The sequence below is a fragment of the Bacillus rossius genome, chromosome 14 (genome assembly GCF_032445375.1).
Source record: "Bacillus rossius redtenbacheri isolate Brsri chromosome 14, Brsri_v3, whole genome shotgun sequence".
Lineage (NCBI taxonomy): Eukaryota > Metazoa > Arthropoda > Insecta > Phasmatodea > Bacillidae > Bacillus > Bacillus rossius.
Window position 1 is genome coordinate 40,210,127 of NC_086341.1, and position 24,058 is coordinate 40,234,184.

The 24,058-nt window shown below is 35.5% G+C and overlaps 1 protein-coding gene across 1 annotated transcript in view; it reads left to right on the plus strand.

The window, feature by feature from the left end:
- Positions 1-24,058, plus strand: part of LOC134538780 (neuroligin-4, X-linked-like) — a 185,572-nt gene that overhangs the window by 147,703 nt on the left and 13,811 nt on the right. The window contains exon 6 of the mRNA XM_063380272.1: positions 10,918-11,036. Coding sequence (XP_063236342.1) covers positions 10,918-11,036 — 119 coding nt within the window. The remainder of the gene's footprint in view (positions 1-10,917; positions 11,037-24,058) is intronic.

The following is a 24,058-nucleotide window of genomic DNA, read 5'->3' on the forward strand; positions in this document are numbered from 1 at the left end:
TTTTCCCTTTAGAAAATATTTAAGAAACTTGCGTGTAGGCGCATGAGAAAATTTTTGCATGTGCTTTTTAAAATCAAACTCTACAAAAGGATACTTATTTTTTTATAATATAGGACCAATTATGAGTATCAACTAGCTGCCTGTGCATGTTAGATTCATAGGTTAAAATCTTAGTTATTTAGGTTATATAATTAGGTGTTTGGCTACTTATTTTATTACTTTCATTATTTAAATGAAATTCATCAATTAAAAAATAATAGAATGATTTTTTTATAAATATTAAAAATTACAAAAAAAAATTAGCGCTAGCATTAACATATGTTATACAATATTTTAATTAATCATTCTTATATAGCTTTTATCGAAAACACCTTTATCGTTGGTAGGCCTATATATCGATGTCGATAAGGAGAACTGAAACTGTCTGGCTACATCAAATCTTTAATGTTGTTTCCCTAAAGGCACCTGGTTTATGGTCTGACCACTGGTAGGGCACATATCGTACAGGATTTTAATCAGACTCCTCAATTTTGTGGAGCATTAAATCGCAATGCCCAATTATCTTAGTGATAATATCTGAAAATTATTGCATTAAATAATTGTTCCTATCCTGCTTCTCCTTATCTTTCTCAGTTGGACCACTCCGTATTCTAGCACAACCCTTTTTTTTTCTTGTTCTTACCTTATTATGTTAACTGGCTATAGACTTGGTATCAGAAAGGAAACTCAACTTTAAATCAAATAAATCCACGATTTCCTTAGTGGAAGCTAAAACATCTAAGCAAACGATGACACTAGTTATCAGACTAGAAAAAAAATTCAAAACTTCTAATTTCAAGAGTAGGCTATTTCTTTATATTTTACACGTACAATTACACTCACCACCTTTTAAACTTTTACCGCTTGCTACTTGCATCTCGAACTTAAGTTCAACCTTAAATTTTGCTTTTTAATTCTTGCTTTAACTGAATCAATTTACTAACCAACTCCTGTTTAATAAAGCTATTCTTTGCCCTAGTATCACCCATAAGCACAATCTCCTTTCTTGTCATCTTCGTTTTCACCAAAAAATAACTTTACTTTCCTTTAAAGCATTTCTCTAACCTTCGCCTCATCTGATCCCCACCAAAATTCTCACATTTTCGGGCTACATTCCAGATTTTACGACAGTTAAACCACTCTCTGCGCCTTCTATTGTCGATTTCACAATTTCGGGGCATAATGCCCTTCTTTCCCACATCTAAAACATGCCTCCCCTAAGGCAGTCGATACCGACTTATCCCAGTCGCTCAACACCTTCAGAGCCTCTCACAAATAGCTAGTACTTCCAATCAAAAATTGGCTCAAATGCCCTCCATTCCACAGTTGTCACATTTGTATACTTTCAAACACTTTTCTGGACCATGGGAGGCAAAATGCCATTCTTTCCTGCAGTGAAATCAGGCTCGATTACTCCTCTGTTCTGAATGCCTGGGTGCTACACCTTCTTGCCTACTATGCTCAAAACCTACTGTGTCTTCCTTTTCGTAACCTTTACTAGCATAACGGGAATTATCTAGATGCACCACTCACTGCATCAGTTCACCTAAACGCGTCAGCCTACTAACGTACGCTCACTCCTGTCATACTTTGGGGTCCATTTTCTCAATTAAAACTGAAACTAAATTGTCATCGAAAAATTGCATTCCGAACACTTCGACATTATCGCAAATGTTCTGCAGAAACACAACCATACTTTTCTTGCCAGGTTAAAAACAGTAAATATAAGTTATTACTTATCATCTTTTATTGGTTGAGGGACACAGTGTAACTGTTTTACGTAAGTATTCTTCGCAACCAAAACAAAACTTGCAAATGCCACTGCTTGTTAAATTATTCACATGCGCGGGGTTGCCTCGCTATAAATAATACGATCTTTCTCAGCAGCGACGCAACTAACTTCGTACACTGCCTGCATAACGTTTTGACCAGATTTTCAAAGCATCTAACTATGATCATTTGATTATTGTAAGCCTTCGTAATTTTTGTGACCTCGCAACGATTTAAGTCTATTGCGATAATGTAATAAACCACAGTCTAAAGCCCTGGAAAATTCTATAAACAAATATCTTCGACAAAGTTCAGCTCTACCTTTGTTGCACTTAATTCTCGTGCTCATAGTTTCTCCACAGTAGACACAACTCTCTATAATTTGCACAGTACTAAGAAGTTGCAGAGAGATTGGAAACAACACACACGGCCATTTAATAATACGACTAATTGCAGCAACTATCAGTTACAATGTAGTTAGTGAGGCAAATACATAAACTTCTTACCATACACAACTCTGAGATTCCACCGCAGTTCAAGAAAGTGATTTTCTCGGTAAATAATGCAAGTACCAAACGAAGAGTTCAACGATGATGTTATACACATCCAATATGGTGGGCATAACTTAAAGCGCAACGATGAGTTATACACATCCAATATGGCGACTATAACGAATAGTACAACGATTATGTCTTAATTTAAGATGGCGGAAGTTATTTTTATTAAAATTTTAGTAATTAAATATTTTAAAAAATTAAAAAATCTTTCATTTAAATTTGGATAATATTTACATTTTTTCAATATGGCGGCCATAATTAAAATTGTAAAATGATGGTCGTGGTCAAGGTGAAAGTAAAAATTTCCCCCACTAGAGGCTTATTGGATGCTTGACTATGGGGAATTTAAGCCTCAAAGGGTACATTTCGATTTTTTGAAATTTTGGTAGAATATCAATGGGATTCTTTCCCTAAAAACGGGTGATTTTCCTTGAAAATAGGGAAATTTTTTTTTAGAAATTTTTGAGGGATTTTGATGAAATTTACACCAAAAATGGCCGCCCTGACGTCAGAGGACGGTCGGTCATTGATCCCACCTCACATGCACCCACACGAGTCCCAGTACCGGCTATTATATAATACTTTCAACGCATATCGTCTCCTGCCTCCTGTATGAAAGATTATAGGTATTCTGAGCGCTTGCGGTCTGCAGGGTTACCAGCTCTGTCACACTCTCCAAGGTCAAGGTCACAAGATAAGTTTTGTTCTTTTTGGTGATTACTTGAACTGGGAAGTAAGTTGGTGCAAAATGAGTGACTTTGGAGTAGGATTTTTTGTTTGCGTGTTATGCTGCTGTATGCATAACATCATGGCTTCAGTCGCGCCACATTTTTTGACGTGACAACGTCTAATAAATCGATGAACGCCGGCTCCACGCACGAAAAAGTGTCCCGTTACGCACATTCACCCGTTAAGCTGTGTCCCGTTGCGCTCATTGTACGCTTGCGTCGCATCTATCTCTCTTCCACTCGATTGTAACAACCATCAATTTGACTTTTTCGAGGCACATTAAACTTGAAACACTCCCATTCGTTTCCTACTTTTCCTATCATCGTCCTTTCCTTAACAGAATAACACAGATTGAAAGAAGTTAAATAGCAAACAGTTAGCAAAAAGGAAAGTTAAAATAATCTCTTCGTTAAAGTAATAAACATATTTGAACTAATGAGTGCAAATAAAGGTAAATTTATATATTGAATTGTAGATTTCATTTCACTCCTTCTTTGTATCCATACAAAATAGTGATAATTCAATAAAAATGATTCAATGTTATTCATAAAAGTAGGCAATCATTTCATCAATGTTTTGTTATGACGTTGTCACGTTAAACTATCGTCCGTAAACCGACTTTACAGACAACCAATTTTTTTTACAGTGATATTTCTAGCGTTTTTTTCTTTGCCCTGGCTACCTGCTCTGGTAGTTAAAATACCCACAGGGCGAGGTTTTAGTCAAGTGATAAAAGTTGTCAAAGATTTTTTACTTTAAATTTACAAAGAACGCTAGTTACTTTATTATACGTTAACCTCGATTAATTTATAATTTACTTCGTAAATTTACTGGTTAAATGTTTAATGAATTTGAACATGAAACCACGATAATAATATTGCTATATAAGAAAAATTTAAAAAAAATTAAGTCTGATTTAAAATCACAATAATTTCTTCCCCGTTTGTGTTTCCCTGTTTATAACAAAATAATAATAATTTGTAAATTGAAATATGACGCAGTTTCCGCGGAGATACAGCTCTGAAATCACGAAGGACCCTTCGTTTACTTCATGTGAATTTTGAGTTGAAAAGTCCGTGAGTTTATTGCAATTTATAACAAAGCATAGGAATTCGGACAACGCTCCAGAAACATCAACATGATGCCATTGAGTAAAAATTTAAGTTGCTTTTACATTACGAGCTCTGTTTTAAGAAATGTGTCCCTAAGCATCTCCTACTCTACACATATATTATCTTCGACGCGCCACTAAAAATAAAGTACTGAAAATAAAATTGCCCCAATTTTGTTTTTCACTTTTTAGTTATTAAAATATCAACTAAGTGTATGTGTGTAATAACTACGTATCTAATAGATCCAATACAGCCACTTTTTATTGGTTTGAATTTCTAATTAAAGGTTGCAATTTTGCATTGAAACATGCGTCGTTTAATTGTTGTTGTTATTCGTTCGTTAAGCAGGACACAATCATTACTTGCATTTTTAAAGAATCATAATGTCTTGATTAGCACATTAATTAACGATCTTTTAAGACTGTAAAAAAAAGGAAAGATCAGAAGCAGCTGTGAACGATATGATTACATTGGAAGTACTACCACCGCAATTATCAAAGGTTCGTGAAAGCGTGAATAAATGGCGTCCAAGATTTTGCCGGCAATCCGCTTGTCGCTTCTCTGTTCCGCTTCGCGTATCCTTAAAGATTCACTCGACCAGTTAGGCGAACGGGCAGACGCAGCACAACGAAGAAGAGAAACTGTGGGCCGGAATATTTCGTCGGGGGAAAAGAAAGGGTTAATAAACGTGAAGAATATTTTTTTTTCTGCGAGGCTACTTGTTAAAATATACCCCCCTTCGACATATTTGCTTCAGAAGTAGCAATTCCGAAACGGAAATCTCACGAGATAAAGTCTTGTGTGTGACTAATTAAGAAAATGTTTATTCGACTGTGTTTTTTCCATAAAAAAAGAATATTTTTTTTTAAAACTGGAATGTGATATTTAAAAAATATATTTTTTTTGTATGGCTATCTAATTGGGGCACTGGCTCTCAAAAAAATGATAAAGATGTATAACTGAGACAGTTAAATTTTAAAAATTACTGCAAAAATAATATTCAAAAATAATATATATTTCCATCCAAATATTGTTTTTCGTGTATAACCTCTAAAATTTATATTTAGCGTTTCAATACTGTGTCTTTATAAGGGCAAATATTACAAACACACTAAATAAAATATCACAAAATTATAATTGCTTTTATGATATATACTACATAATATACAACGTAGAATATCGGTTATTTTGTTATAATCTATCTCTAATGGTTTAATCAGCATAAGACAAGATATCAGTGTGTTTTTAGTTTTCATCCAGATTTATTAATGAATTTTGTTATATTACGTAAAATAAAATCTTTCCAATTGGAAAAGTGTAGCATAATACTTAATTGTGTAAGTTTGTTAGAATATAATTTTTTTATAGTAGTTGGAGTAACTTAAAGGATAACAGGCAATGAGAGAAAGTATAAGTTAACGGAGGTAATGGAAGTTACAGATATCTTTCAATTGCGCGGGGGATTGAAAAGAATAATTTTTTGACGTGACAACGTCTAACAAATCGATGAATGCCGGCTGCACGCACGAAAAAGTGTCCCGTAACGAACATTGTCCCGTTACGCTGTGTCCCGTTACGCTCATTGTACGCTTGCGCCGCATCTATCTCTCTTTCACTCGATTGGGAAAACCATCGATTTGACTTTTTCGAGGCACAATAAACTTGAAACACTCTCATTCTTTCCTACTTTTCCTATCATCGTCCTATCCTTAACAGAATAACACAGATTGGAAGAAGTTAAATAGCAAACATGTATAAAAGTTATAGTTAAAATAATCTGTTCGTTAAAGTAATAAACATATTTGAATTAATGAGTGCAAATAAAATTATTTTATCAATTAAATTGTAGATTTCATTTCACTCCTTTGTATCCAAACAAAATAGTGATAATTCAATAAAAATGATTCAATTTTATTAATAAAAGTATGCAATCATTTCATCAATGTTTTGTTATGACATTTTCACGTTAAAATATCGTCCGTAAACCGACTTTACAGAATACCAATTTTTAAAATAAAATTTTATTATTTTTGCTGAAATAACTAATCTCACACTCTCTCTTTATGTTATTACTTAAGATAAACGACAACGCAGAGTGCCAAGCCCTCAAAACTAAAACTAAATTTATGAAGAAAATAATAACGTTATTTACGCACAGTTCTATGATTTTGAAAATTGTGCAACCAATGAATAAACACAGTCTTTCTGTAATTAAATTTTAATGTTTACTAGCATAAGTGTTAAAAAAGTAATTTTTCAACTGAAATAAAAAAAAATGTTTTTATCGTCATATTTTTCGAAGCTGCTAACAATTTATTTCTTTAATAAGTTATTATGTCGAAATCTGGATTTAGTTTTACATAGAGTAAAAATATTACCTTCCTTTTATATTTGTGTTGGTAATTGAACTCAGTAATATTTCGCGGTCTTTTTGATTATTTTTAGTGACTCATTATTTTCATGTTATCTCAAAAAACTATTTATATTGCCGGGCTAAGTGACTTCTCGGTTATTTGACATGGAAAATAAACATATATTCTGTTGCTTTGTGTCATTTTACATTTACCTTTGACACTCCACCTATTATTTCTGAATACGTTTCCCTGATTAATAAAGCATTTTAATAACAATTGTGTGCTTAAAAAAACACTAACACAGTGCCTTCAAACAGGTTCTACCTATAACTGAATTTTCTTTGCACATAGTAAACAATAATTTGAAAATAATTTTGACAATAATTTTAACTTCATATATCGTTAAAAACATTTTTGTTAATCTGGATTAAATAATTTTTCTGTCCAAATGGGCACGAATATAAAAATTATTTTGACTACTCGGACATATACGGTGTGCAAAACATTTTGAAATTACATGGTGTAATTCTCTCCTTTAGAAATGTTTTAATGATATTATAATTTTATTTCTGAACTCGCAAAGCAAAGGTATTCGAACTTTTGGTACTGAAGTCTTGTTTCTCTTGTCAAAATTAAAACAAACAATGTTATGCCGTATGATTTCTCTTCGGACATTTAACTAAAAGTAAACACGTTGCAATTACATCATAAGCTTGCATCATGTTCTTTTTTTTTTAAATTCCTTTTATGTTTGACATAATTAATCTTATTCGCTTACCAAAGTTTTAATTGGCGAAATTAAATGTGAATATCTGCTTACAGTCCCTAAACCGAACACAACAAACATTGTAATAGGTGATTATTTCTATTTACCGTGTATGAAGGCTTTTATTGTCAGGTTGTTCTATTCCAATCGAAATGGCCACGTCCTTTTGACAAAATGGTAACCAGGTTTAGCAGTTATTTTGGAGCTAATCATCTGCGACATGTTGGTAATACACCCCAAACATTGGCTGAAGTGTATTTTTTGTATTGGGAAACAGTTTTGAGTGACTGTGTCATATGGAAGTGACGGTGTATAACGACGAAGATTCTTATTAATACCTACTCACCATCATCAAACTAGATGAAAAACAATTTGCGTGAATTTTCGGACACTACAATTTTGTGATGACACGGTTAAAAAGTGAAATAAACTACGTCAGAGCATGCATTCTTCTGACAATTCCTAGCTCTATGATTCCGTTGCAATTGGCAACTCACTAAATGTTTCAAATTTGTTTCCCTGTTCTTCCCGTTCTCTGTTGTTGTCAACCATAAAATGGTGATATTTTTGTTTTTAATTTATAGTTTTAATTTGAAGGGCTTATTAATACGCCTTTTTTAAAGGTTGTTAAACATAATACGGGAGTGTATTTTATAACATAAATACTTTTAAATTTTTGTGTCTCGGTAAAAGCTTAAATAGATATGTTGACAAATAAAACAATTTACAAGACATCAATAAGTCAATATTTTTTACGAAAATATTAAAATGTTTCTAGGTCAGTTATTATGTAAATATTTTATTGTATAGTACTAAATAAAAATGTATGGATTTCAAAAAAAAACTGCATACAGCAAACATTACGATAGTGAAATTTCAAGAAATATTTACTTAGTTGTACTTATAATGGTTCCTAAACTCTAAAACTATTACGTACCTGCACATTTTAAAACGCATTTATTTGTCCCGTAACTTTAAATTACTACTGGTTTCTGGAAAATCACAGTTTATAGGTTATATTACAATACATGTTCATTGACACGGCCGAAGCCATTTTTTGCTTTCTCCTGTGAGTCCGTGGGTTTATGTTTCGGATAACTGAAGTCTAATATTGAGAATGGTTGATTGGGTTAGTTTAGCTCCATGAAATATCCTTTAAAAAATTGTAGACGGTTAGTTACGTCAGTATATCTACTTCACAAATACTGTCAAATATTTTAATTGTTGATTGGAATTTCTAACAATACGATGTAGCTATCCTAATCCAACCAACCGTTCACACTATAACACAGTATTTTAATGTAGCTGTACTAACCTAACGTCCACAATATTTAAAACCGCTTTTTCATGGAGCTATCTTCGTGTAAACGAACATTATCACTTTATAACGAATTTGTAATATTTATAGCGTAAATACACAATCGCGACCTCGGAACTGAATATTGTGATACTCCATGTATAAGAACGTTAAAATAAAATGGCGATGGCTGCGTCAACTCACAGGCATTGTAATATAAGCTATAAACTGTGATTTTTCAGAAACTAGTAGGAATATAAGGACGCTGTTTTCAGAGTAAATACAGGAATTTCTCTAGTTATCGAAAAAAATATTTCCGAAAATTTTATTATTAATTTCCGGAAAAGCCGCGACCTAAGAAAATTACCAAAATAAAGGGAGACGAGGTGTATTCTAGGTATAAGGTACAGATAATGTTGTTAGTCCATTGTTGTGTTCCACTTGTATTCACAAATCATTATTCACACCAGGGATTTGAGATAGATCCCACGACCCTCATCACAAAATTGTGACACATTTTTTCTGGAATCCTAATGAGATATAAGCACCGCAAATAATGCGATGAAACAAAATATTGTTTTATTTTTAAATTGCTATTTTTACCTAAGTAGCAAAAATCAATAGTTATACATATATATGTGTAAAGTACACATGCACTACATATATGACACTCATCAATTGTTACAAGATAGGCAAGTTTCAACAATTAACTTCAAAATAAGAGATAAAATGCTGCAGGTCGACAGGTGTACACTTCATCTTACTCTTGGAATCAAGTGATGCAAGTTTAGAAAGTGGAAAATTAGAAATATGTAAATTTCACCTTTGAAAGAGGGTTCACCGGAATGTTACGATGTTTGGAGTTGCTTGTCTTGTTTTATTTTTTTTTTGTAAAAAAAAACAACTGTAATTTCATAAATGGGCAGAATAATAAAAAAAACTATTACAATTTTCGGATCCTATTATTTTTAATACCTTAAACTATATTACCACTTTTCGTCTAAGGAAATCCAAGTTTCATGTTTACCTAGATTTAAGGTTAGATATGGGATATGATTCGAGGTTAATTTTTCTGTTGGAAAACGTAAAAAATAGTTCAATTTCGTAAATCCTATAGTAAAAACGACTTTCATGGGCTTAACTTTCACAAAAGCCACCCTTAAACATGAAAAACAATGGCATACTTTCTTAATTTACTTAAACAATGATTTATCGTGCTAGTCTAATGTGACTTAACTTCTACAAAAAATAACTACTATTGATATATTTTTACTACCCCTGATATTCAACTGGTAAATCAAAACCTATACTTTTTTAAAACCTACTTTTCATAAAAAAAACATTATTTAGCTCTATGCTACAAAAGTATGCCTATTTTTACCTTCAACTTCCATACATTTAACAAAATTCACTCCAAGCTCTCGTCCATTTGCAACCGAAACAAAAAAAAACACTTTTGGACAATATTTTTTTTAGAATAACTAATACCATAGGTTAAAAATGGTTTTCAACTTTATCTTTGTGGAAACCAGATTGCATAAACGTAAAAATTATATTTGATGACCGCTGTTTGAGATGTACGTGATCGCATTTACCACACATATTTCCCTGTACCAGCTGTACCAGAGTGACGTGACAAATTGTCAGACGAAGAATATTATGAATACCTACCTACTCACCATCATCACACTAGATGAAAAACAATTTGCGTGGTTTTTTTGGGCACTGCAATTTCGCGATGACACGGTTAAAAAGTGAAATAAACTACGTCAGAGCATGTATTTTCTGACAATTCCTAGCTGTATGATTCCTGTGCAGTTGGCAGCTCATTAATAGAGGCCTGAAAAATTCGCGGGTTCATTTCGTGTTATGCTAAAATTCAAACAATTATACCTTAGTGCTGCTTCTGTCATTGGTTCACTGTGAATCTGGAGGACTGAGGGCCAGTTAGAGACCCTCACTCATAGAAGTGTCGAATCACATCAGGCCACACAGTCGAGAGGACTCACAAGTCAGCAGCCAATGAACAGTTGGCATTTTCCCGAGTGTGTAGAGGATATTGTAGTCTATCCTGGAGGTCATTGAACCAGCGAATTTTTCCGGTCTCTACTCATTAAATGATTCAAATTTGTTCCCCTCTTCTTCCCGTTCTCTGTTGTTGTCAACCATAATTTGATGAAATAATTTTTGGATTTTTGGTTTTTGTTTTAATTTGAAGGGCTTATTTCTACGCATGATAGTCTCACGGCAGTGGAGACAATTGACGTGGTGGGACTTGCGCGCGTGTGTGCAGGGACCCCAACGAGCCCCGGGACCAGAGGCCGGACTACGGGGCCCTGAAGGAGAGGACGCGCTACAGAGCCCTGACGTGGGAGACTTACGAGACCGGCACCCAGCTCTACCTCAGCCTCAGTGAGTCTCGTCACGTCGCTTCACCACGTGTAGAGCTCGCGGGTTTCTGAACGCGCCAATCCACAAATCACAAATCACTCAGACCGCCGCCACTTGATCACCATTGGGAAATCCCTCAGCGCGGTTGAGGTACAAGCCTTTTTAGGGGCTCTTGTACCTTCCTTTGGGTAATCATAAAGAATGTGAAGGGTAAAGGGGCTTGGACCCCTCCCCCCCCCCACCACAGCGTCCCCCAACTACGTATAAAAAGGGTGTAATGATGTAAGCACATTTTAAAAATTCGCTTTTTATGTAAAGTTTACAAAACGAAGTCCGGATTTTTTGGTATACTGGCAAATTTATCAAGAACTTCTTCATCACTTATTTTAATGTCTCTATGGATTGGGAAATCTCTCAGCGCGGGGGAGGTACAAGCCTTTTTAGGGGATCTCTTACCACCCTTTGGGTAATCATAAAGAATTTGAAGGGTGAAGGGGCTTGGACACCTTCCCCCCCCCACCCCCCCGTTTTCCCTCTTGTCATTAATTGGTTTTCCTGGCATGCAGTCGGCCCGACTCACGCCTTTAAATAAATGTTAACTCAGCTAGACTAGCGTCTCGTACCAGGAGAACCTACAAATAAACTGTGACGCCAACCTTCATGGACGTCACCTGTATTCGACACCACCGCTACCTAGCAGCAGACTATGGAATCAGTATGGCGGCCGTGATATTAAACCATTCGATCGTCTGGGGTGACCAGGAGGCCGTACCATTATTTATCCCTTGTCCATATGCAGCGTAAGATAATTCAACACTTCTACACAGTCAGTGCACGAAGAGTTTGGACATTTGCATGCCATAATTTCAGCACAGGGTATGGTAATTTATCGTGAATACCATAGAAACAAAACCTTCATCTAAAGTGCCTGATTCGTAGGGCCATGAAAATTTCGCGTAAAGATCCCGAGAGAAGCTGGAAGTTAAAACATTGTAGCATCGTCTGTGTTTTGTGATTGGGTGAGTTACTTTGAGTTGCATGTCGATTGTTACAACAACCAATCACACTAATTCAGTGTGGAAGCAAACTCGTCCTTGGTGGCTCGTGCAAACAAGGCAACGACTCCTCTCGCAGACGGCCGCCAATCACAAGGAAGAAACCGCTGGTGTGGGTATACCTTGTTGCAGTCTAGTAGGCGTTCAGATTTTTTCGCAAAAATTTCATGCCCCTACTGATTAGGAAAACCAATTAAGAGCTCTTGCACTTGCATATACAAGTTTTGTTTCATTATTTCGTTAATAGCATGTATTTTATGGGCAGTTAAAAAGGCTTGAATATGTGTTTTCACGGACGTTTTAGTTGTACAAAAATTCTAAACACAGTATTTCAAGTTGGATAGGGAGGAGCATGGCACCTTTATCTTTAACATTTGTTCATAAAAGTAGACGGTCACCGCTTGAAGTCCCATAGAAGCGCGTTGCCGACGAAGACTTCACGCCAGTTCCGTGCCTGGCACAGAGAGGCGAAGTGGCGTGTGATGCTCTAGCCAGTGTCGCCCTTAGCACCCCCGCGCTTTCATAGCTCGTGCGCCAAGCCATATCGTAGTCTTTTGGGGCCAGAGTATATTTGCTTCTGTATTAATGTCATGTCTTTGTGAAATTATACTGTGTCCATCACCATTTTACCGTTTTAGCTTGTCTTTGCTGCAACAATCCTCAAAGGCGATTTGAAACATAAAGCAGGTTATTCTGATACAGTACATACAGGCTGAGTCTTAATTCTACTGAAATAGTTTGACTGAAGGTACATCACAAAAATGTTGCAAATATTTTTATTACTTAAGTTTTAGGTGCTTCTGAAGTATGTTATACGCCTTTCAAGTTGAAGCTGAACAATTGGATCTATGTAAATAATAGAGAAAGTTTTTTTTTGTATATGTAACATTAAGCATTTGGAATATTTTAAATTCAACCAAGTACTACAAACAACGCCAAAATTGGTGAATAAAAATAATTTAATTAAAATTGTTTGGGATAGGTCGCTTACTTCATTAACACTTTTGAGACGCGGAAGTATAATTTGAATTTAAAGGCAGATTAAAAATCTGCAATTCAAAACTAACGAAAAATTATTCTTAGTGTTATTACCATAACCCTCTACCTTCCAGAAATGTATTATGGAATTTAGAACGAACGACTGGAACGCCTAGCTGGTATTAAACAAAAATATATCTTTAGTATATGAACTGCTTCTAATAAAGGAAATAATTTTTAAGTACGAAATGCACACATGGATTAAGTTATTAATTAAATGACGGCTTGTAACTTAATACCTGGATTGGAGCATAACTCACACAACCATCAATGCTTCTAATTTGAAGCGGTTTTTTACACTTAGTGTTAGTATTTGTTGCACAGGCGCCAGACGTCGAAGTTTATCTTTATAAATTTTTGTTTCAAATTCCTCGAAGACGGTGGGGTTCATGGCAATAACACAACGACAATTCAGGTTAGTTTTGACATACAGATTATACATCTGCCTTTATAATCTTTTATTTTACCACGTCACAAAAATTTAAATTATATAATCGCTAACCCACAACAATTTTAATCAACTTATTTTACATCAGCAACATATTTTGCGTTGGTTGTAGATTTTGTTTTTCAATTTTACACTATCCATCCGCTTACTGTTACTCATTTATTATTTTCTCTATCATTTACAATAAACAAGTTTTCTGCTCCAACTTCATAGTTGTATTCCATCCTTCGAGAGCACGTTAGACTATGTTTTCAAGATAGTTTTCCCAATGAACCCTACGTCACTAATATATCACGACACCAGGCCTTCAGTTGCTAACTGCTCTTGAAGTTCGCTGCAACCAGACAAGCCGAAACGTTATGAAAAATATCTTTTCCACATGTATGGTCTCAACCTATAAGCTAAGAATTTGTTTTATTAAAACCTACTGAAAAATCTAGCTATGCAGCGCAACTATAAAACTTTCGATTCACATTGTATTTACAAGCTTTTAACTGTTGGTGGGCATGTTACAAATTTAAAAAAAATAAATGAATACTTCAATTTGTCGTAATTTTAAATTTTTTCATCACAAAGTTCCAGTTCATAAATTACTGTTCTTAAGCTACATTATTTGCTTTTGAAGGTTTCGAGCCACGTCGCAGTGGTGGTGAGGACCAACGTTTCGCATGCATTTCAGCAGGCATCTTCAGAATTCTGTAGACACGACCGTGAAGTAGTCCAACCTCCAAAGCCAGGATGGGGTGTCAGGCAATGGTCGCGAAATACCTGAAAACAAATTGATTGTTCTTACGTGCTAATCGTAATTAATATTAATATGAATGGAACACAGAATGAGGAGAAACTTGCTGCAGACAGAACTCGAGATGACGAAGCGGATACTTCAGGTCGAGTTCGAAATCACGTAGGAGGAGCGAGATTTCAGGCGGAACTTTCACAGGCTGCAACTCAGGAAACTAGCAAAGTCTGTAAACGCTAGCTCTTGAGTCGTAATTTAATTTGTTTCATCCACCTGTGAACGTAAAGAGTTGTGTTGAGCTGGTGCTATTTTTTATTTTATTTTGCATGTTCACTTGTTAAGTGCGGGAGCACCAAGGACGATTATGACTAACACATTAGATTTGACATGCCTGTACATATGGTCAGTCCACTTGATGGAGTGGCTGGCGTGTATGGCTGGGTGTTTGTGGCGTGCCTTTCTGTCATTGTCCGCGGGAGGCAACGGTAAACCACAGCACAATCATCCTGCCTTAAAAACATGCGAGCTTAAAAACATCACGGCTGTCATCAACTTGATTCTTTATACGAGTTACATCTTAGCTCGGTATACGGCATTTGGTGGGAGTAATTTCGTGAATGGAACGGAAGTCGCATGGAACGGAAAAGCGTAACCACGATGCTGCCATCTGTGGCGAATGGCACGAACCAAATTTCACAACGGCCAAAATTGAAAACTTTATAGCATTAACTGCTTGTTATGTGTTGAATATGCTAAACCTGTACCCTAACCATGTTCCTAGTGCACTATAGGAAACAGCCAGTTCCAAGGGGGGCTAGTCCCTAATTTTTTGGAAACCGATTTTAGGCACAGAACAAGGAGGGAGATACAGAAGTGCAACTCTTACAGCGGAAAATGAAATTACGTTTCGCGCGACATGTAACGCTATATGTGGGGTAGTTCCATGACGTCGTACCGACCGGAGACCATTAACAATATGGGCAGTGTTTTAATAAAATTCACTGTGGAAAATCAGGTGTTTAGTATTTTTTTTCAAGTTTTTTACGTTTTAATCATAAAAAAACTTTAAATATCGGTCCTAAATTCGAATAATTTGGTATTCGACATGTTTATTTGAAAACAAAATTTTCTTATTTTAATTACGCTCTGCATTATTTTTAAAAATTCTACGTTATATTTCGTGTCCGAGTTTCGTATTATAAGTGTATTTGCAACATGAGAACACATGAATTTGCTCGTTACCGAGTTTAGATGTTACACATCTCTGGCGAGTACTGAAAAACTCGTTCACATTTTTTGTCACTTTCTACATCTAATCTTGTTAAGTATACAATTGCATGTGTGATTTTCACTGATTGATTTACTAAATGAGAGTTCTTAAGCGATCGGTAGCACAACTCGCATTTGGGATGTCCTGGGTTCGATGATAGCCAGCACTACTGCGAATCATTTCTCCCTGCGAGTGGCTTTACATGCTTTCTTTAGGCAAACTATGTTTAAAGCGCGATCTAACAAGTCGTGTTTGTTTATTTTTAATTTATTGTAATTAAGTTAATTAATAGTCGTTTCAGTGCATTAAAACCAATATTTATTTTGCATTTGTTGGTTGGACATCATATACTATAATTTACATAAACTATAAAAAAACATATTTATATAAATAATAAACATACTACTTTATTAACAATTAATCAAGGTATTAAATATATCACACCATTACTTATGATTATGAACATTTAATGACTTTTTAATCTTAAGTATAATAAGTATAAGACAAAGTAAATACCTGCAAAATAAAATCAGGTTAAAACTTGAAATGCTAGAGAGTTATCGTGACTTAATGTTCACATGTATCTGTTCAATAACAATTATTACAGAAAATCAAATATTTTACATGGCATGCAAAACAAAGGGGGATCTTACACAGGACGCAGATACATTTTTATTTTACATTTTCTCATCATAATTAAAAGTTACGGGCTATTTATATGAATTAAACACTATGACTTTTATATCTTCAATAGATACTAACTCAGAGTAATATAATGGGTGTAAAAGTTGTACAATTGTTTTGTAATTTTTATCACTTGCGTGACAAATTACACCAAACATATCACAATAAGTAAATCTCTGTTGAAAATATTTATGACAAAACAACAAAAGCAAGACATGTTTAGTGCTACATTTACAGAAATAGCCTTAATAATACCAGTAGCATTAAAATTAAATAAAAAAAATTGTGTGTGAGCCCCAAATTAACTTAGGAAAGGTTTAACCAGATGTTGTACTTCCAGTAGGAATTGCATTGACTCTAAAGCGCCAAACTCCGGATTTGGCGAACATAAATGATGAGACCGCGCATATGTGTTGTGGTACGAGCCATCACTTTGCATGTTACCCTGTCGAACCACGAGAGATACGCTTTAGAAAGCGCACACTCCAACCGCACCGACCACCGAACATTTCCCGTGTTTCGCGACGGACAATGGTGTTGCGAGAGAGAGAGAGAGAGAGAGAGAGAGACAGAAAGAGAGAGAGAAAATAACGGTTAAATGACATCCGCGGCGGACACTTCATTTGCCCCATGATACATCGTCGTCTTCCCGTCGCGCCCGCTCGGCGTGACTACACAGCACAATGGGAGAGGAACCCGTTAATTGGCAGCTGTGTAAATTAATGACGCCAGCGTCCACGTCGGTAGTTATAGTTCGCAGCCGAGGCGCGGCGTTGCTCTCGGTCATCTCTCCGCGCAGCGATGCACCACTCCTGCCGCCGGGGCTAGCCCCCACTCCTTTACCCGGGTTCTCCCACTCCTTTCCCCTGGGCTTCCCCCACTCCTCCCGACCAGGCTTCCCCACTCACCCGTGCGGGCTTCCCCCACTCCTACCGACCAGGCTTCCCCACTCTCCCTCGCGAGCTTCCCCCACTCCTGCCACCCAGGCTTCCCCACTCTCCCGTCCGGGCTTCCCCCACCCTACCGACCAGGCTTCCCCCCACCCTACTACCCGGGCTTCCCCCACTCTGAACCCCGGGCTTCCCCCACTCTCCAACCCAGTCTTCCCCGACCCATCCAATTTCAATCCCCCTCCAGGCTTCTTCTAGCCATCACCCCCTCCCGCGCCGCAGCAATTACGTAACATTGTTCATGAAGTGGGAGGAGGATAAGCGCACCTCTCCCCTTTCCAACCCCTCCAGTGCCTTGTTGCGCCGCGCTGACAAGACTCCGGCCTGCCGGCAAACATGAGTTATGAGAGCGGCATCCTAAACTCATGGGCGGCATGCGTGCGTGCGTGCGTGCGTGGGTGGATTTGCTACCCCTCTCCCGACGGAACGCCTGCATCCGCGGGCGCTTTCCGACACCGTATCAGCGCAACACCGTAGCTCTGGTAGAGGGAGGGGGGAACCTTGCTGCGAGTTTCCTGATCGACAACGCCACGTAAACCAGATGGAAACCTGAATAAATTTCGCACGACCGTAGATTACAAGCTTTCACGGTCCGTGTCTAAAAGCATATGCTGTATAAACGCTTCACTTTGCATTGCAGCAGGTATATTCAGGATTGAGAAATCAACTGAATGCTAGAAAGTGGTAGGGTTACATACATAGGCCTACTAGCCCAAGGGTTCTTCTTAAGCTGCGAATCAGATAAAGCCATTCCTGCCACTGGATTTTGTAATGGACATTCATGTATGGCTTCGCCTCATTGGCTGCGTTGGTAATTCGGAGATAGGCACTTTTCGTCCTCGCACCTCTTGCTTTCTGCTGATGTTCTTTTTTTTTCTATAAGTGGTGTTCAGCTTTAACTGTGGCTTGTAGTGTTCTTCTTATGTTTCGCGGCCATTTAGAATCATACAACATTTTAGGGCTTCTTAATTTTATTAGTATTAGATAATCGATTGAAGAATAAGACCTTACAGTCTAGGGTTTTTTATTACAAAAAAAATTTACTCTGCCTGTTGAGCTAATGCATTGAAGCATTTTAAATTCACCAAAATATTTCATTCATTCTAGACGTATTCCAATAATGTTTATTTCTCATTTCAAATGAATTAGTTTTTAAATTATTTCAGAAAAACCTAAAGTCAATGCTTGCTTGTGATCGTCTGGTTAAAATTCAACGAACCGTAGCTGAAATTTGGCCGAACCCCAGAAGTGCAGCAGCAGAAATTTCATAAGTTAATGAATTGTATAAACTTATTTGTTTTGTTTTAATGAATGGGAATCTATACTGCTAATAAAACTGTAAAGGTTTAAGTTCGTACATTGAATAAAATTATAGAAAAAACGTTTGGCAAAAACTATTTGTATAAGTGTAACACGAAAAAAAAACCTTCTATTTTTTTTTTTTTGTATTTTTGTTACGGGATTATTGGTAAAATGCTTAACGAAAATTTGAATTGTATTGAGTCTTTGAGCTAATTTAAAACTCATGCATCATGTAGTTTCAAATTTGAAACCACACAGTGGTGTAAATAATATAAATATTCTGTTACAATAATTAATAAGTATATATATAGTTAGAGACCGGAAAATTTCGCGAATTCATTTCGCGATAGGCTAAAATACAATTAGTTATACCTCAGTGCTGCCTCTGCTATTGGCTCACAACTCACCTGGATGACTCTGGGCCAATGAGAAACACCCAACCAAAGCTTTATCGAATTACAGGCTGCTACGTTGGGATGTCTCACAAGACAGCAGCCAAAGAGTGGGTGACATTTGCCCGAGTTTACGTAGAACTGTGGAGTCCATCCTAGCGGTCATTGAACCCACGAATTTTTCCGTTCCCTATATATAGTGTAGGGGAACTTGCCCCAGTACCAGACGATCCCCAGTTCCGGACAGTAGAAGGTTACAAGTTTCTCCGCTATATAACAGCATTTGACGGTCATAGGCAAGTAGAGTTACACAAAGCAATTGTATAGATAGCGCCACTTGGTCGTATCTCTTGCCGTAGTTGAGTTATTCGTTGGAAAGTGTGGAGGGCTTGTTTTTCATACTACACGGTTAATTTTTGAACAAATTTTTTACCTTCTTTAGGTAAGTAAATTGTGTTTATCATATTTTATTATAGATTCCACATGTTTAGAAATAAAAAAGCTGTATTGACATTGAGATAATTTCGCTTAGGTTTTAGTCATTTGCAATGTTTTGTAAACTCTCGCGTGGCCCCAGTACCGGACAGTAGCTATGTTCCCAGTACCGGACAGAAATAAAATATCGTAAAAAACACGTTAGGCCTATAAGTATTGCTTGTTTTCAGGAATATTTTGAACCGATGGCAGCAGACAAAAAAGGAAAATGGGATGAAGATAAAATGAAAAAAGATTTATTGGTGTTTTGGCGGGAATTTACAGTATTAGAGAAGTAGCTGGACATTTTTCTGTGCCTAAAAGCACATTAGGAGAGCGTGTCTGTGCAATCAAACAAGGCAATTCTCTTAACTCTCACCTTCAATGGTTAGATTTTGAAACACATTTAATGAAATTTTAGAAAGTGATCTCGTTGAACATCTTAAACACCTGGACAGTTGTTTCTTGCCAGTTAATAAAAAATAATTGATAACCTTGGCATACGATCTAGCTGAGCACTTGAAATTGCCACATCAGTTCAACAAAAAGAAAAAGACTGCAGGAAACAAATTTTATCGTCGATTCATTAAACGCCATCCTGAAATCCACAAGCCTACAGAAAGCTCATGGTTTTAACCAGGAACAGGTGAACAACTTTTTTTCCAAATTAGAAGCGCTGACAAGAAAGTATTCTTTTCCTCCAAGCAGAATCGGAGTGTTGTACGTTCTAACACATCTAAAGATATGTCTCTTAAAGGGAAAAAACAAGTTAGCAAGCTCACATCATGTGAACGTGGAAGGAAAATAACTGTGATGCTTTGCATCAATGCTGCAGGGGATCTGTTTATCCCCCCTCTTTTTGTGTTTCCCAGGATTCTAATGAACACAGTATTGACAAAAGATGCACCAGATGGAAGCACATTTGATGCTCAAGAAAGTGGTTGGATCTCAGTATCAGGATTTCTGAAATGGCTGGTCATTTGTTGACAAAGTTCACCCATCAGAACAGAGTCCAGTTCTGTTGGTATTGGATGGCCATAGCACTCACAAAGACCTGCAAGTCATTCTGTATGCCAAGGAACATAATGTTCACATGTTGAGTTTACCCCCACATACCACACACAAGCTCCAGCCATTGGATAGTGCAGTCACGAAACCTTTCAAAAATGCATTTAATTCAGCATGTGAGCCATGGATGTCTAAGTATGGAAGACAAGGTTTGAAAATCACTGAACAAGATATCTGTGCTTTCTCAAAAATATGCAGAATGGATCTAGCAAAATCAGGATTCGAATGTACAGGGATCTACCCATTGAATAAAAATATTTTCACTGAGCTACATTTTCTCCCAGCATCGAACATCAGTGTAAGTCCACTGACATAACCAGAAAAAAGAGTAGGCCATTGTGATGTCTCTGGCCAACATCTTGAAGAGACTAGAGCTTCAATTTCCAACATGCAAGTGGCCATACCACCTCAGCACACATATTTGGTTGACATGGCTGTTCTCTCCACTTCCAAGGCCTTCCAAAATGCCATTGAGAAGATTTCTCCAGTTGCTGGTGATTTGAAGAGGAATATCATTTCAAGGAAAAGAAGAGGAGAAAAAAGTGAAATTTTGACTTCTACGCCCAATAAAAAACTGCTGGCAGACAAAGAAGAAATTAAGCGACTGAAAAAACTAAAAGAACAACAAAATCAGAAGAAACTGAAAGATAAGGAAGGACAACGATTCAATAAAAAGAATGAAACAAGTGAGGCCAACAGAATTTCTAAAAAGAAGTGCAACACAGAAAATACAATCGCAAAAAGGAGACTTGATTTCAACAGAGAAGTTAAGGAAAATAACACAACGGATGATGGTTACGAAAAGACTATGTGTGTTCTTTGCGGAGAGAATTTTGAAGAGGACTGGGTTCAGTGTTGTACCTGCTGTGGTTGGGCTCATGTTGCATGTGCTGACAGTGACCAAATACCATATTTTGTGTGTGAACACTGACAAAAATTACACAAAAAAACACTTTGAAGTAAAACTGTTACTTAAAGTTATGTATTTTATGTCTACATGTAATGTATGTATTTTTGTGTTAAGAATAATTTTTCCGGTACTGGGAACATGTTTTTGAAATATCTTGATTAGCATGCTATTTGTAATCTTAAAATAACATTGTCAAAAAAATTTGTGATCGGGTTATTTTGGTATAAATTTGTACCTTATATATTCACCTATCACTAGTAATATAAATATGTTTCATCCGTGTAAAGGTTTTAAGAAATCCATTTTTTTGCCTTAGGTGTCCGGCACTGGGGCAAGTTCCCCTATGCATATTTAAAATATTACATTTAACATCTCTATGTGAGATAATACGGTTCGAAGTAAAAACTATGTACATTGGTTAAAATTTTGAAGAAAAAAAATCTTTTGGAAACAGTTGCTAATATAAATAAGAACAAATATACATAGTTTCAAAAATTTTTGTCAGTTTGTTGGTTTGTCTGCTTTTTCCGGCATCAATCGAAAACTTCTTGACGGATCTTAATGCTTTTTTTATTAGTTATGTTCTTGGCTAACATAAACACTAGGCTATACAAAATTCATGAATTCCACCCCTATGGGGGTGTAAATTAGGTAAATATGGTTTTAAAATAATAAATTATTCCTCCTAAACTATTCACGTATGATGAACTTAACTGGACACCAATGATAAACATACTAAAACAACTTATCACAATCTCACCTTTTTGCAAAATTCAACCTCTAAATGTAAAAAAGTTATAAATATTGTTTTATGATAAAAGTTATGCATATCTCCTAATCTAATCAATCAGAATAAAATATTTTTATAACCAATGTTAAATTTCCAAATATACCGAAAACAAATTTACAATTTTGTGAAAATGAACCCCTTAAGTGGTGAGAAGGGGTGAATGTGGTTTTAAGATAAATAATTATATCTCCAAAGCTAATCACGCATTATAAAATAAATTGGGTAATAATAATAGTCATGTGGAGACTACCAACAACACTTTCAGCATTTTATGAAATTTTACTCCTAAGGGGTAAATAAAAAGGTAAATATGGTTAAGATTACTATTAATATCTCTGAAGCTGATAAAGTTTAATTAACTATTTTGGTTACCAATAATGAACATAACGAAACCACTAACCATAATTTTACCATTTTGCGATATTAACCCCTAAGTGGTGAAAACGGATAAAATATTCTTAAGATATATTATTTTATCTCCTAATCTAATAAATCATTAGAAAAGTTTTTGTGTCATTAATAAATATACAAAACCTACCAACAAAAATTTTACCATTTAACGAAAATCAACCCCTAAGAGGTAAACAAGTGTAATTATTTTTAAAGTCAAATATTCTATCTATAAATCCAATCTAGCATAAAAATAGATATGGGGTAGCAATAACGAGCTAACGAAAACACCAAGCACAGTTTTCTCATTTTGTAAAATAAAATTTCTAATGGATGTGAAAAGGATAGGTATTGATAAAAAAACACTTCTGATTAAATTAAAATTAAATGTATGATACTAAGAAGGAAAACTTTTGCATGTAAAGTTCACTTTTCTTTTTTATTTATAGAAATTCATTTTAAGGGTGAAAAAAGGGGGTTAGTTTAGATTAATTTAAAAAAAATCGTTTATCTTAAATAAATTATATTCGTCGTAAGTTATTTGGTAGGAATAATAAAATAATATACCACACATTATTATTAATCACTTTGTGAAGTTCCGTTCCTAAATAGTGTAATAGGGGTAAGTTTAGATTTAAGAAAAAAATGCATACTTCCAATGCTACTGGAGCTAAGGATTAGAAATAAAAATGAAGAAAAATCTTAAAAGTGATTATTTTTTATCATTTTTTTGGAGTTAAATTGTAATGGGGCGAAAAAAGGTTAATTTTAGTTTTATGATAAATAATCGTATCTCCGTTGCAAATAATGTTTTATGTAAAAAAAAACACCCATTATTAACTTAAATAAATAATTTTCGGAATTCTACTCCAAAACAAGTGAAACATAAATTTTAATAATCCAAAATCACCTAGCCTATCCAAGTAAATTAGGCTGGAAGGAGTGTAAGAAATTGAGCAAGAATAAAGTACTTGATATGATTTAAAAGCATATTTTTACATTTAATATTTTTTTACATTCAACCGCAAAATGGTGATAAGGCACACAAAAAAAAAACATATTCCTCAAGCTATTCAAATTATATATGCGGTATGACTTATAAACTTTAAAAATCCACAACCCGGTTTAACTACTTGCTGATATTCTAATTTTTGAAGTGCGAATCGTTTTGATAATAATAATTAACGTTGTCTAAAAATATAGAAATAAATTTTCTCTTATTTAACGTTCTCCAAAATATCCCCTATTTTAAGTTATATAACAGGGGCGAGTTAATTGAAAAAATAGTTTTGTATCCACTGAAAAAGTTTTAGTTGGATAAATTTACATCTGCGGTAAAATAGAACGGGATGTGTTTGGTTTTCAAATTTGTTAAGATATATCTAAAATCTTTAGTTCTGCATTTTCACATTGGCATCATTGTGGTAACAGAGAAAAGGGGTGAACAATTTGGAAATTTTGTTTATGTAATACTAAAAACTAAGAGTCAACAAAAATTTTCAAAAATAAATTTGATACTTTTAAATATTAATG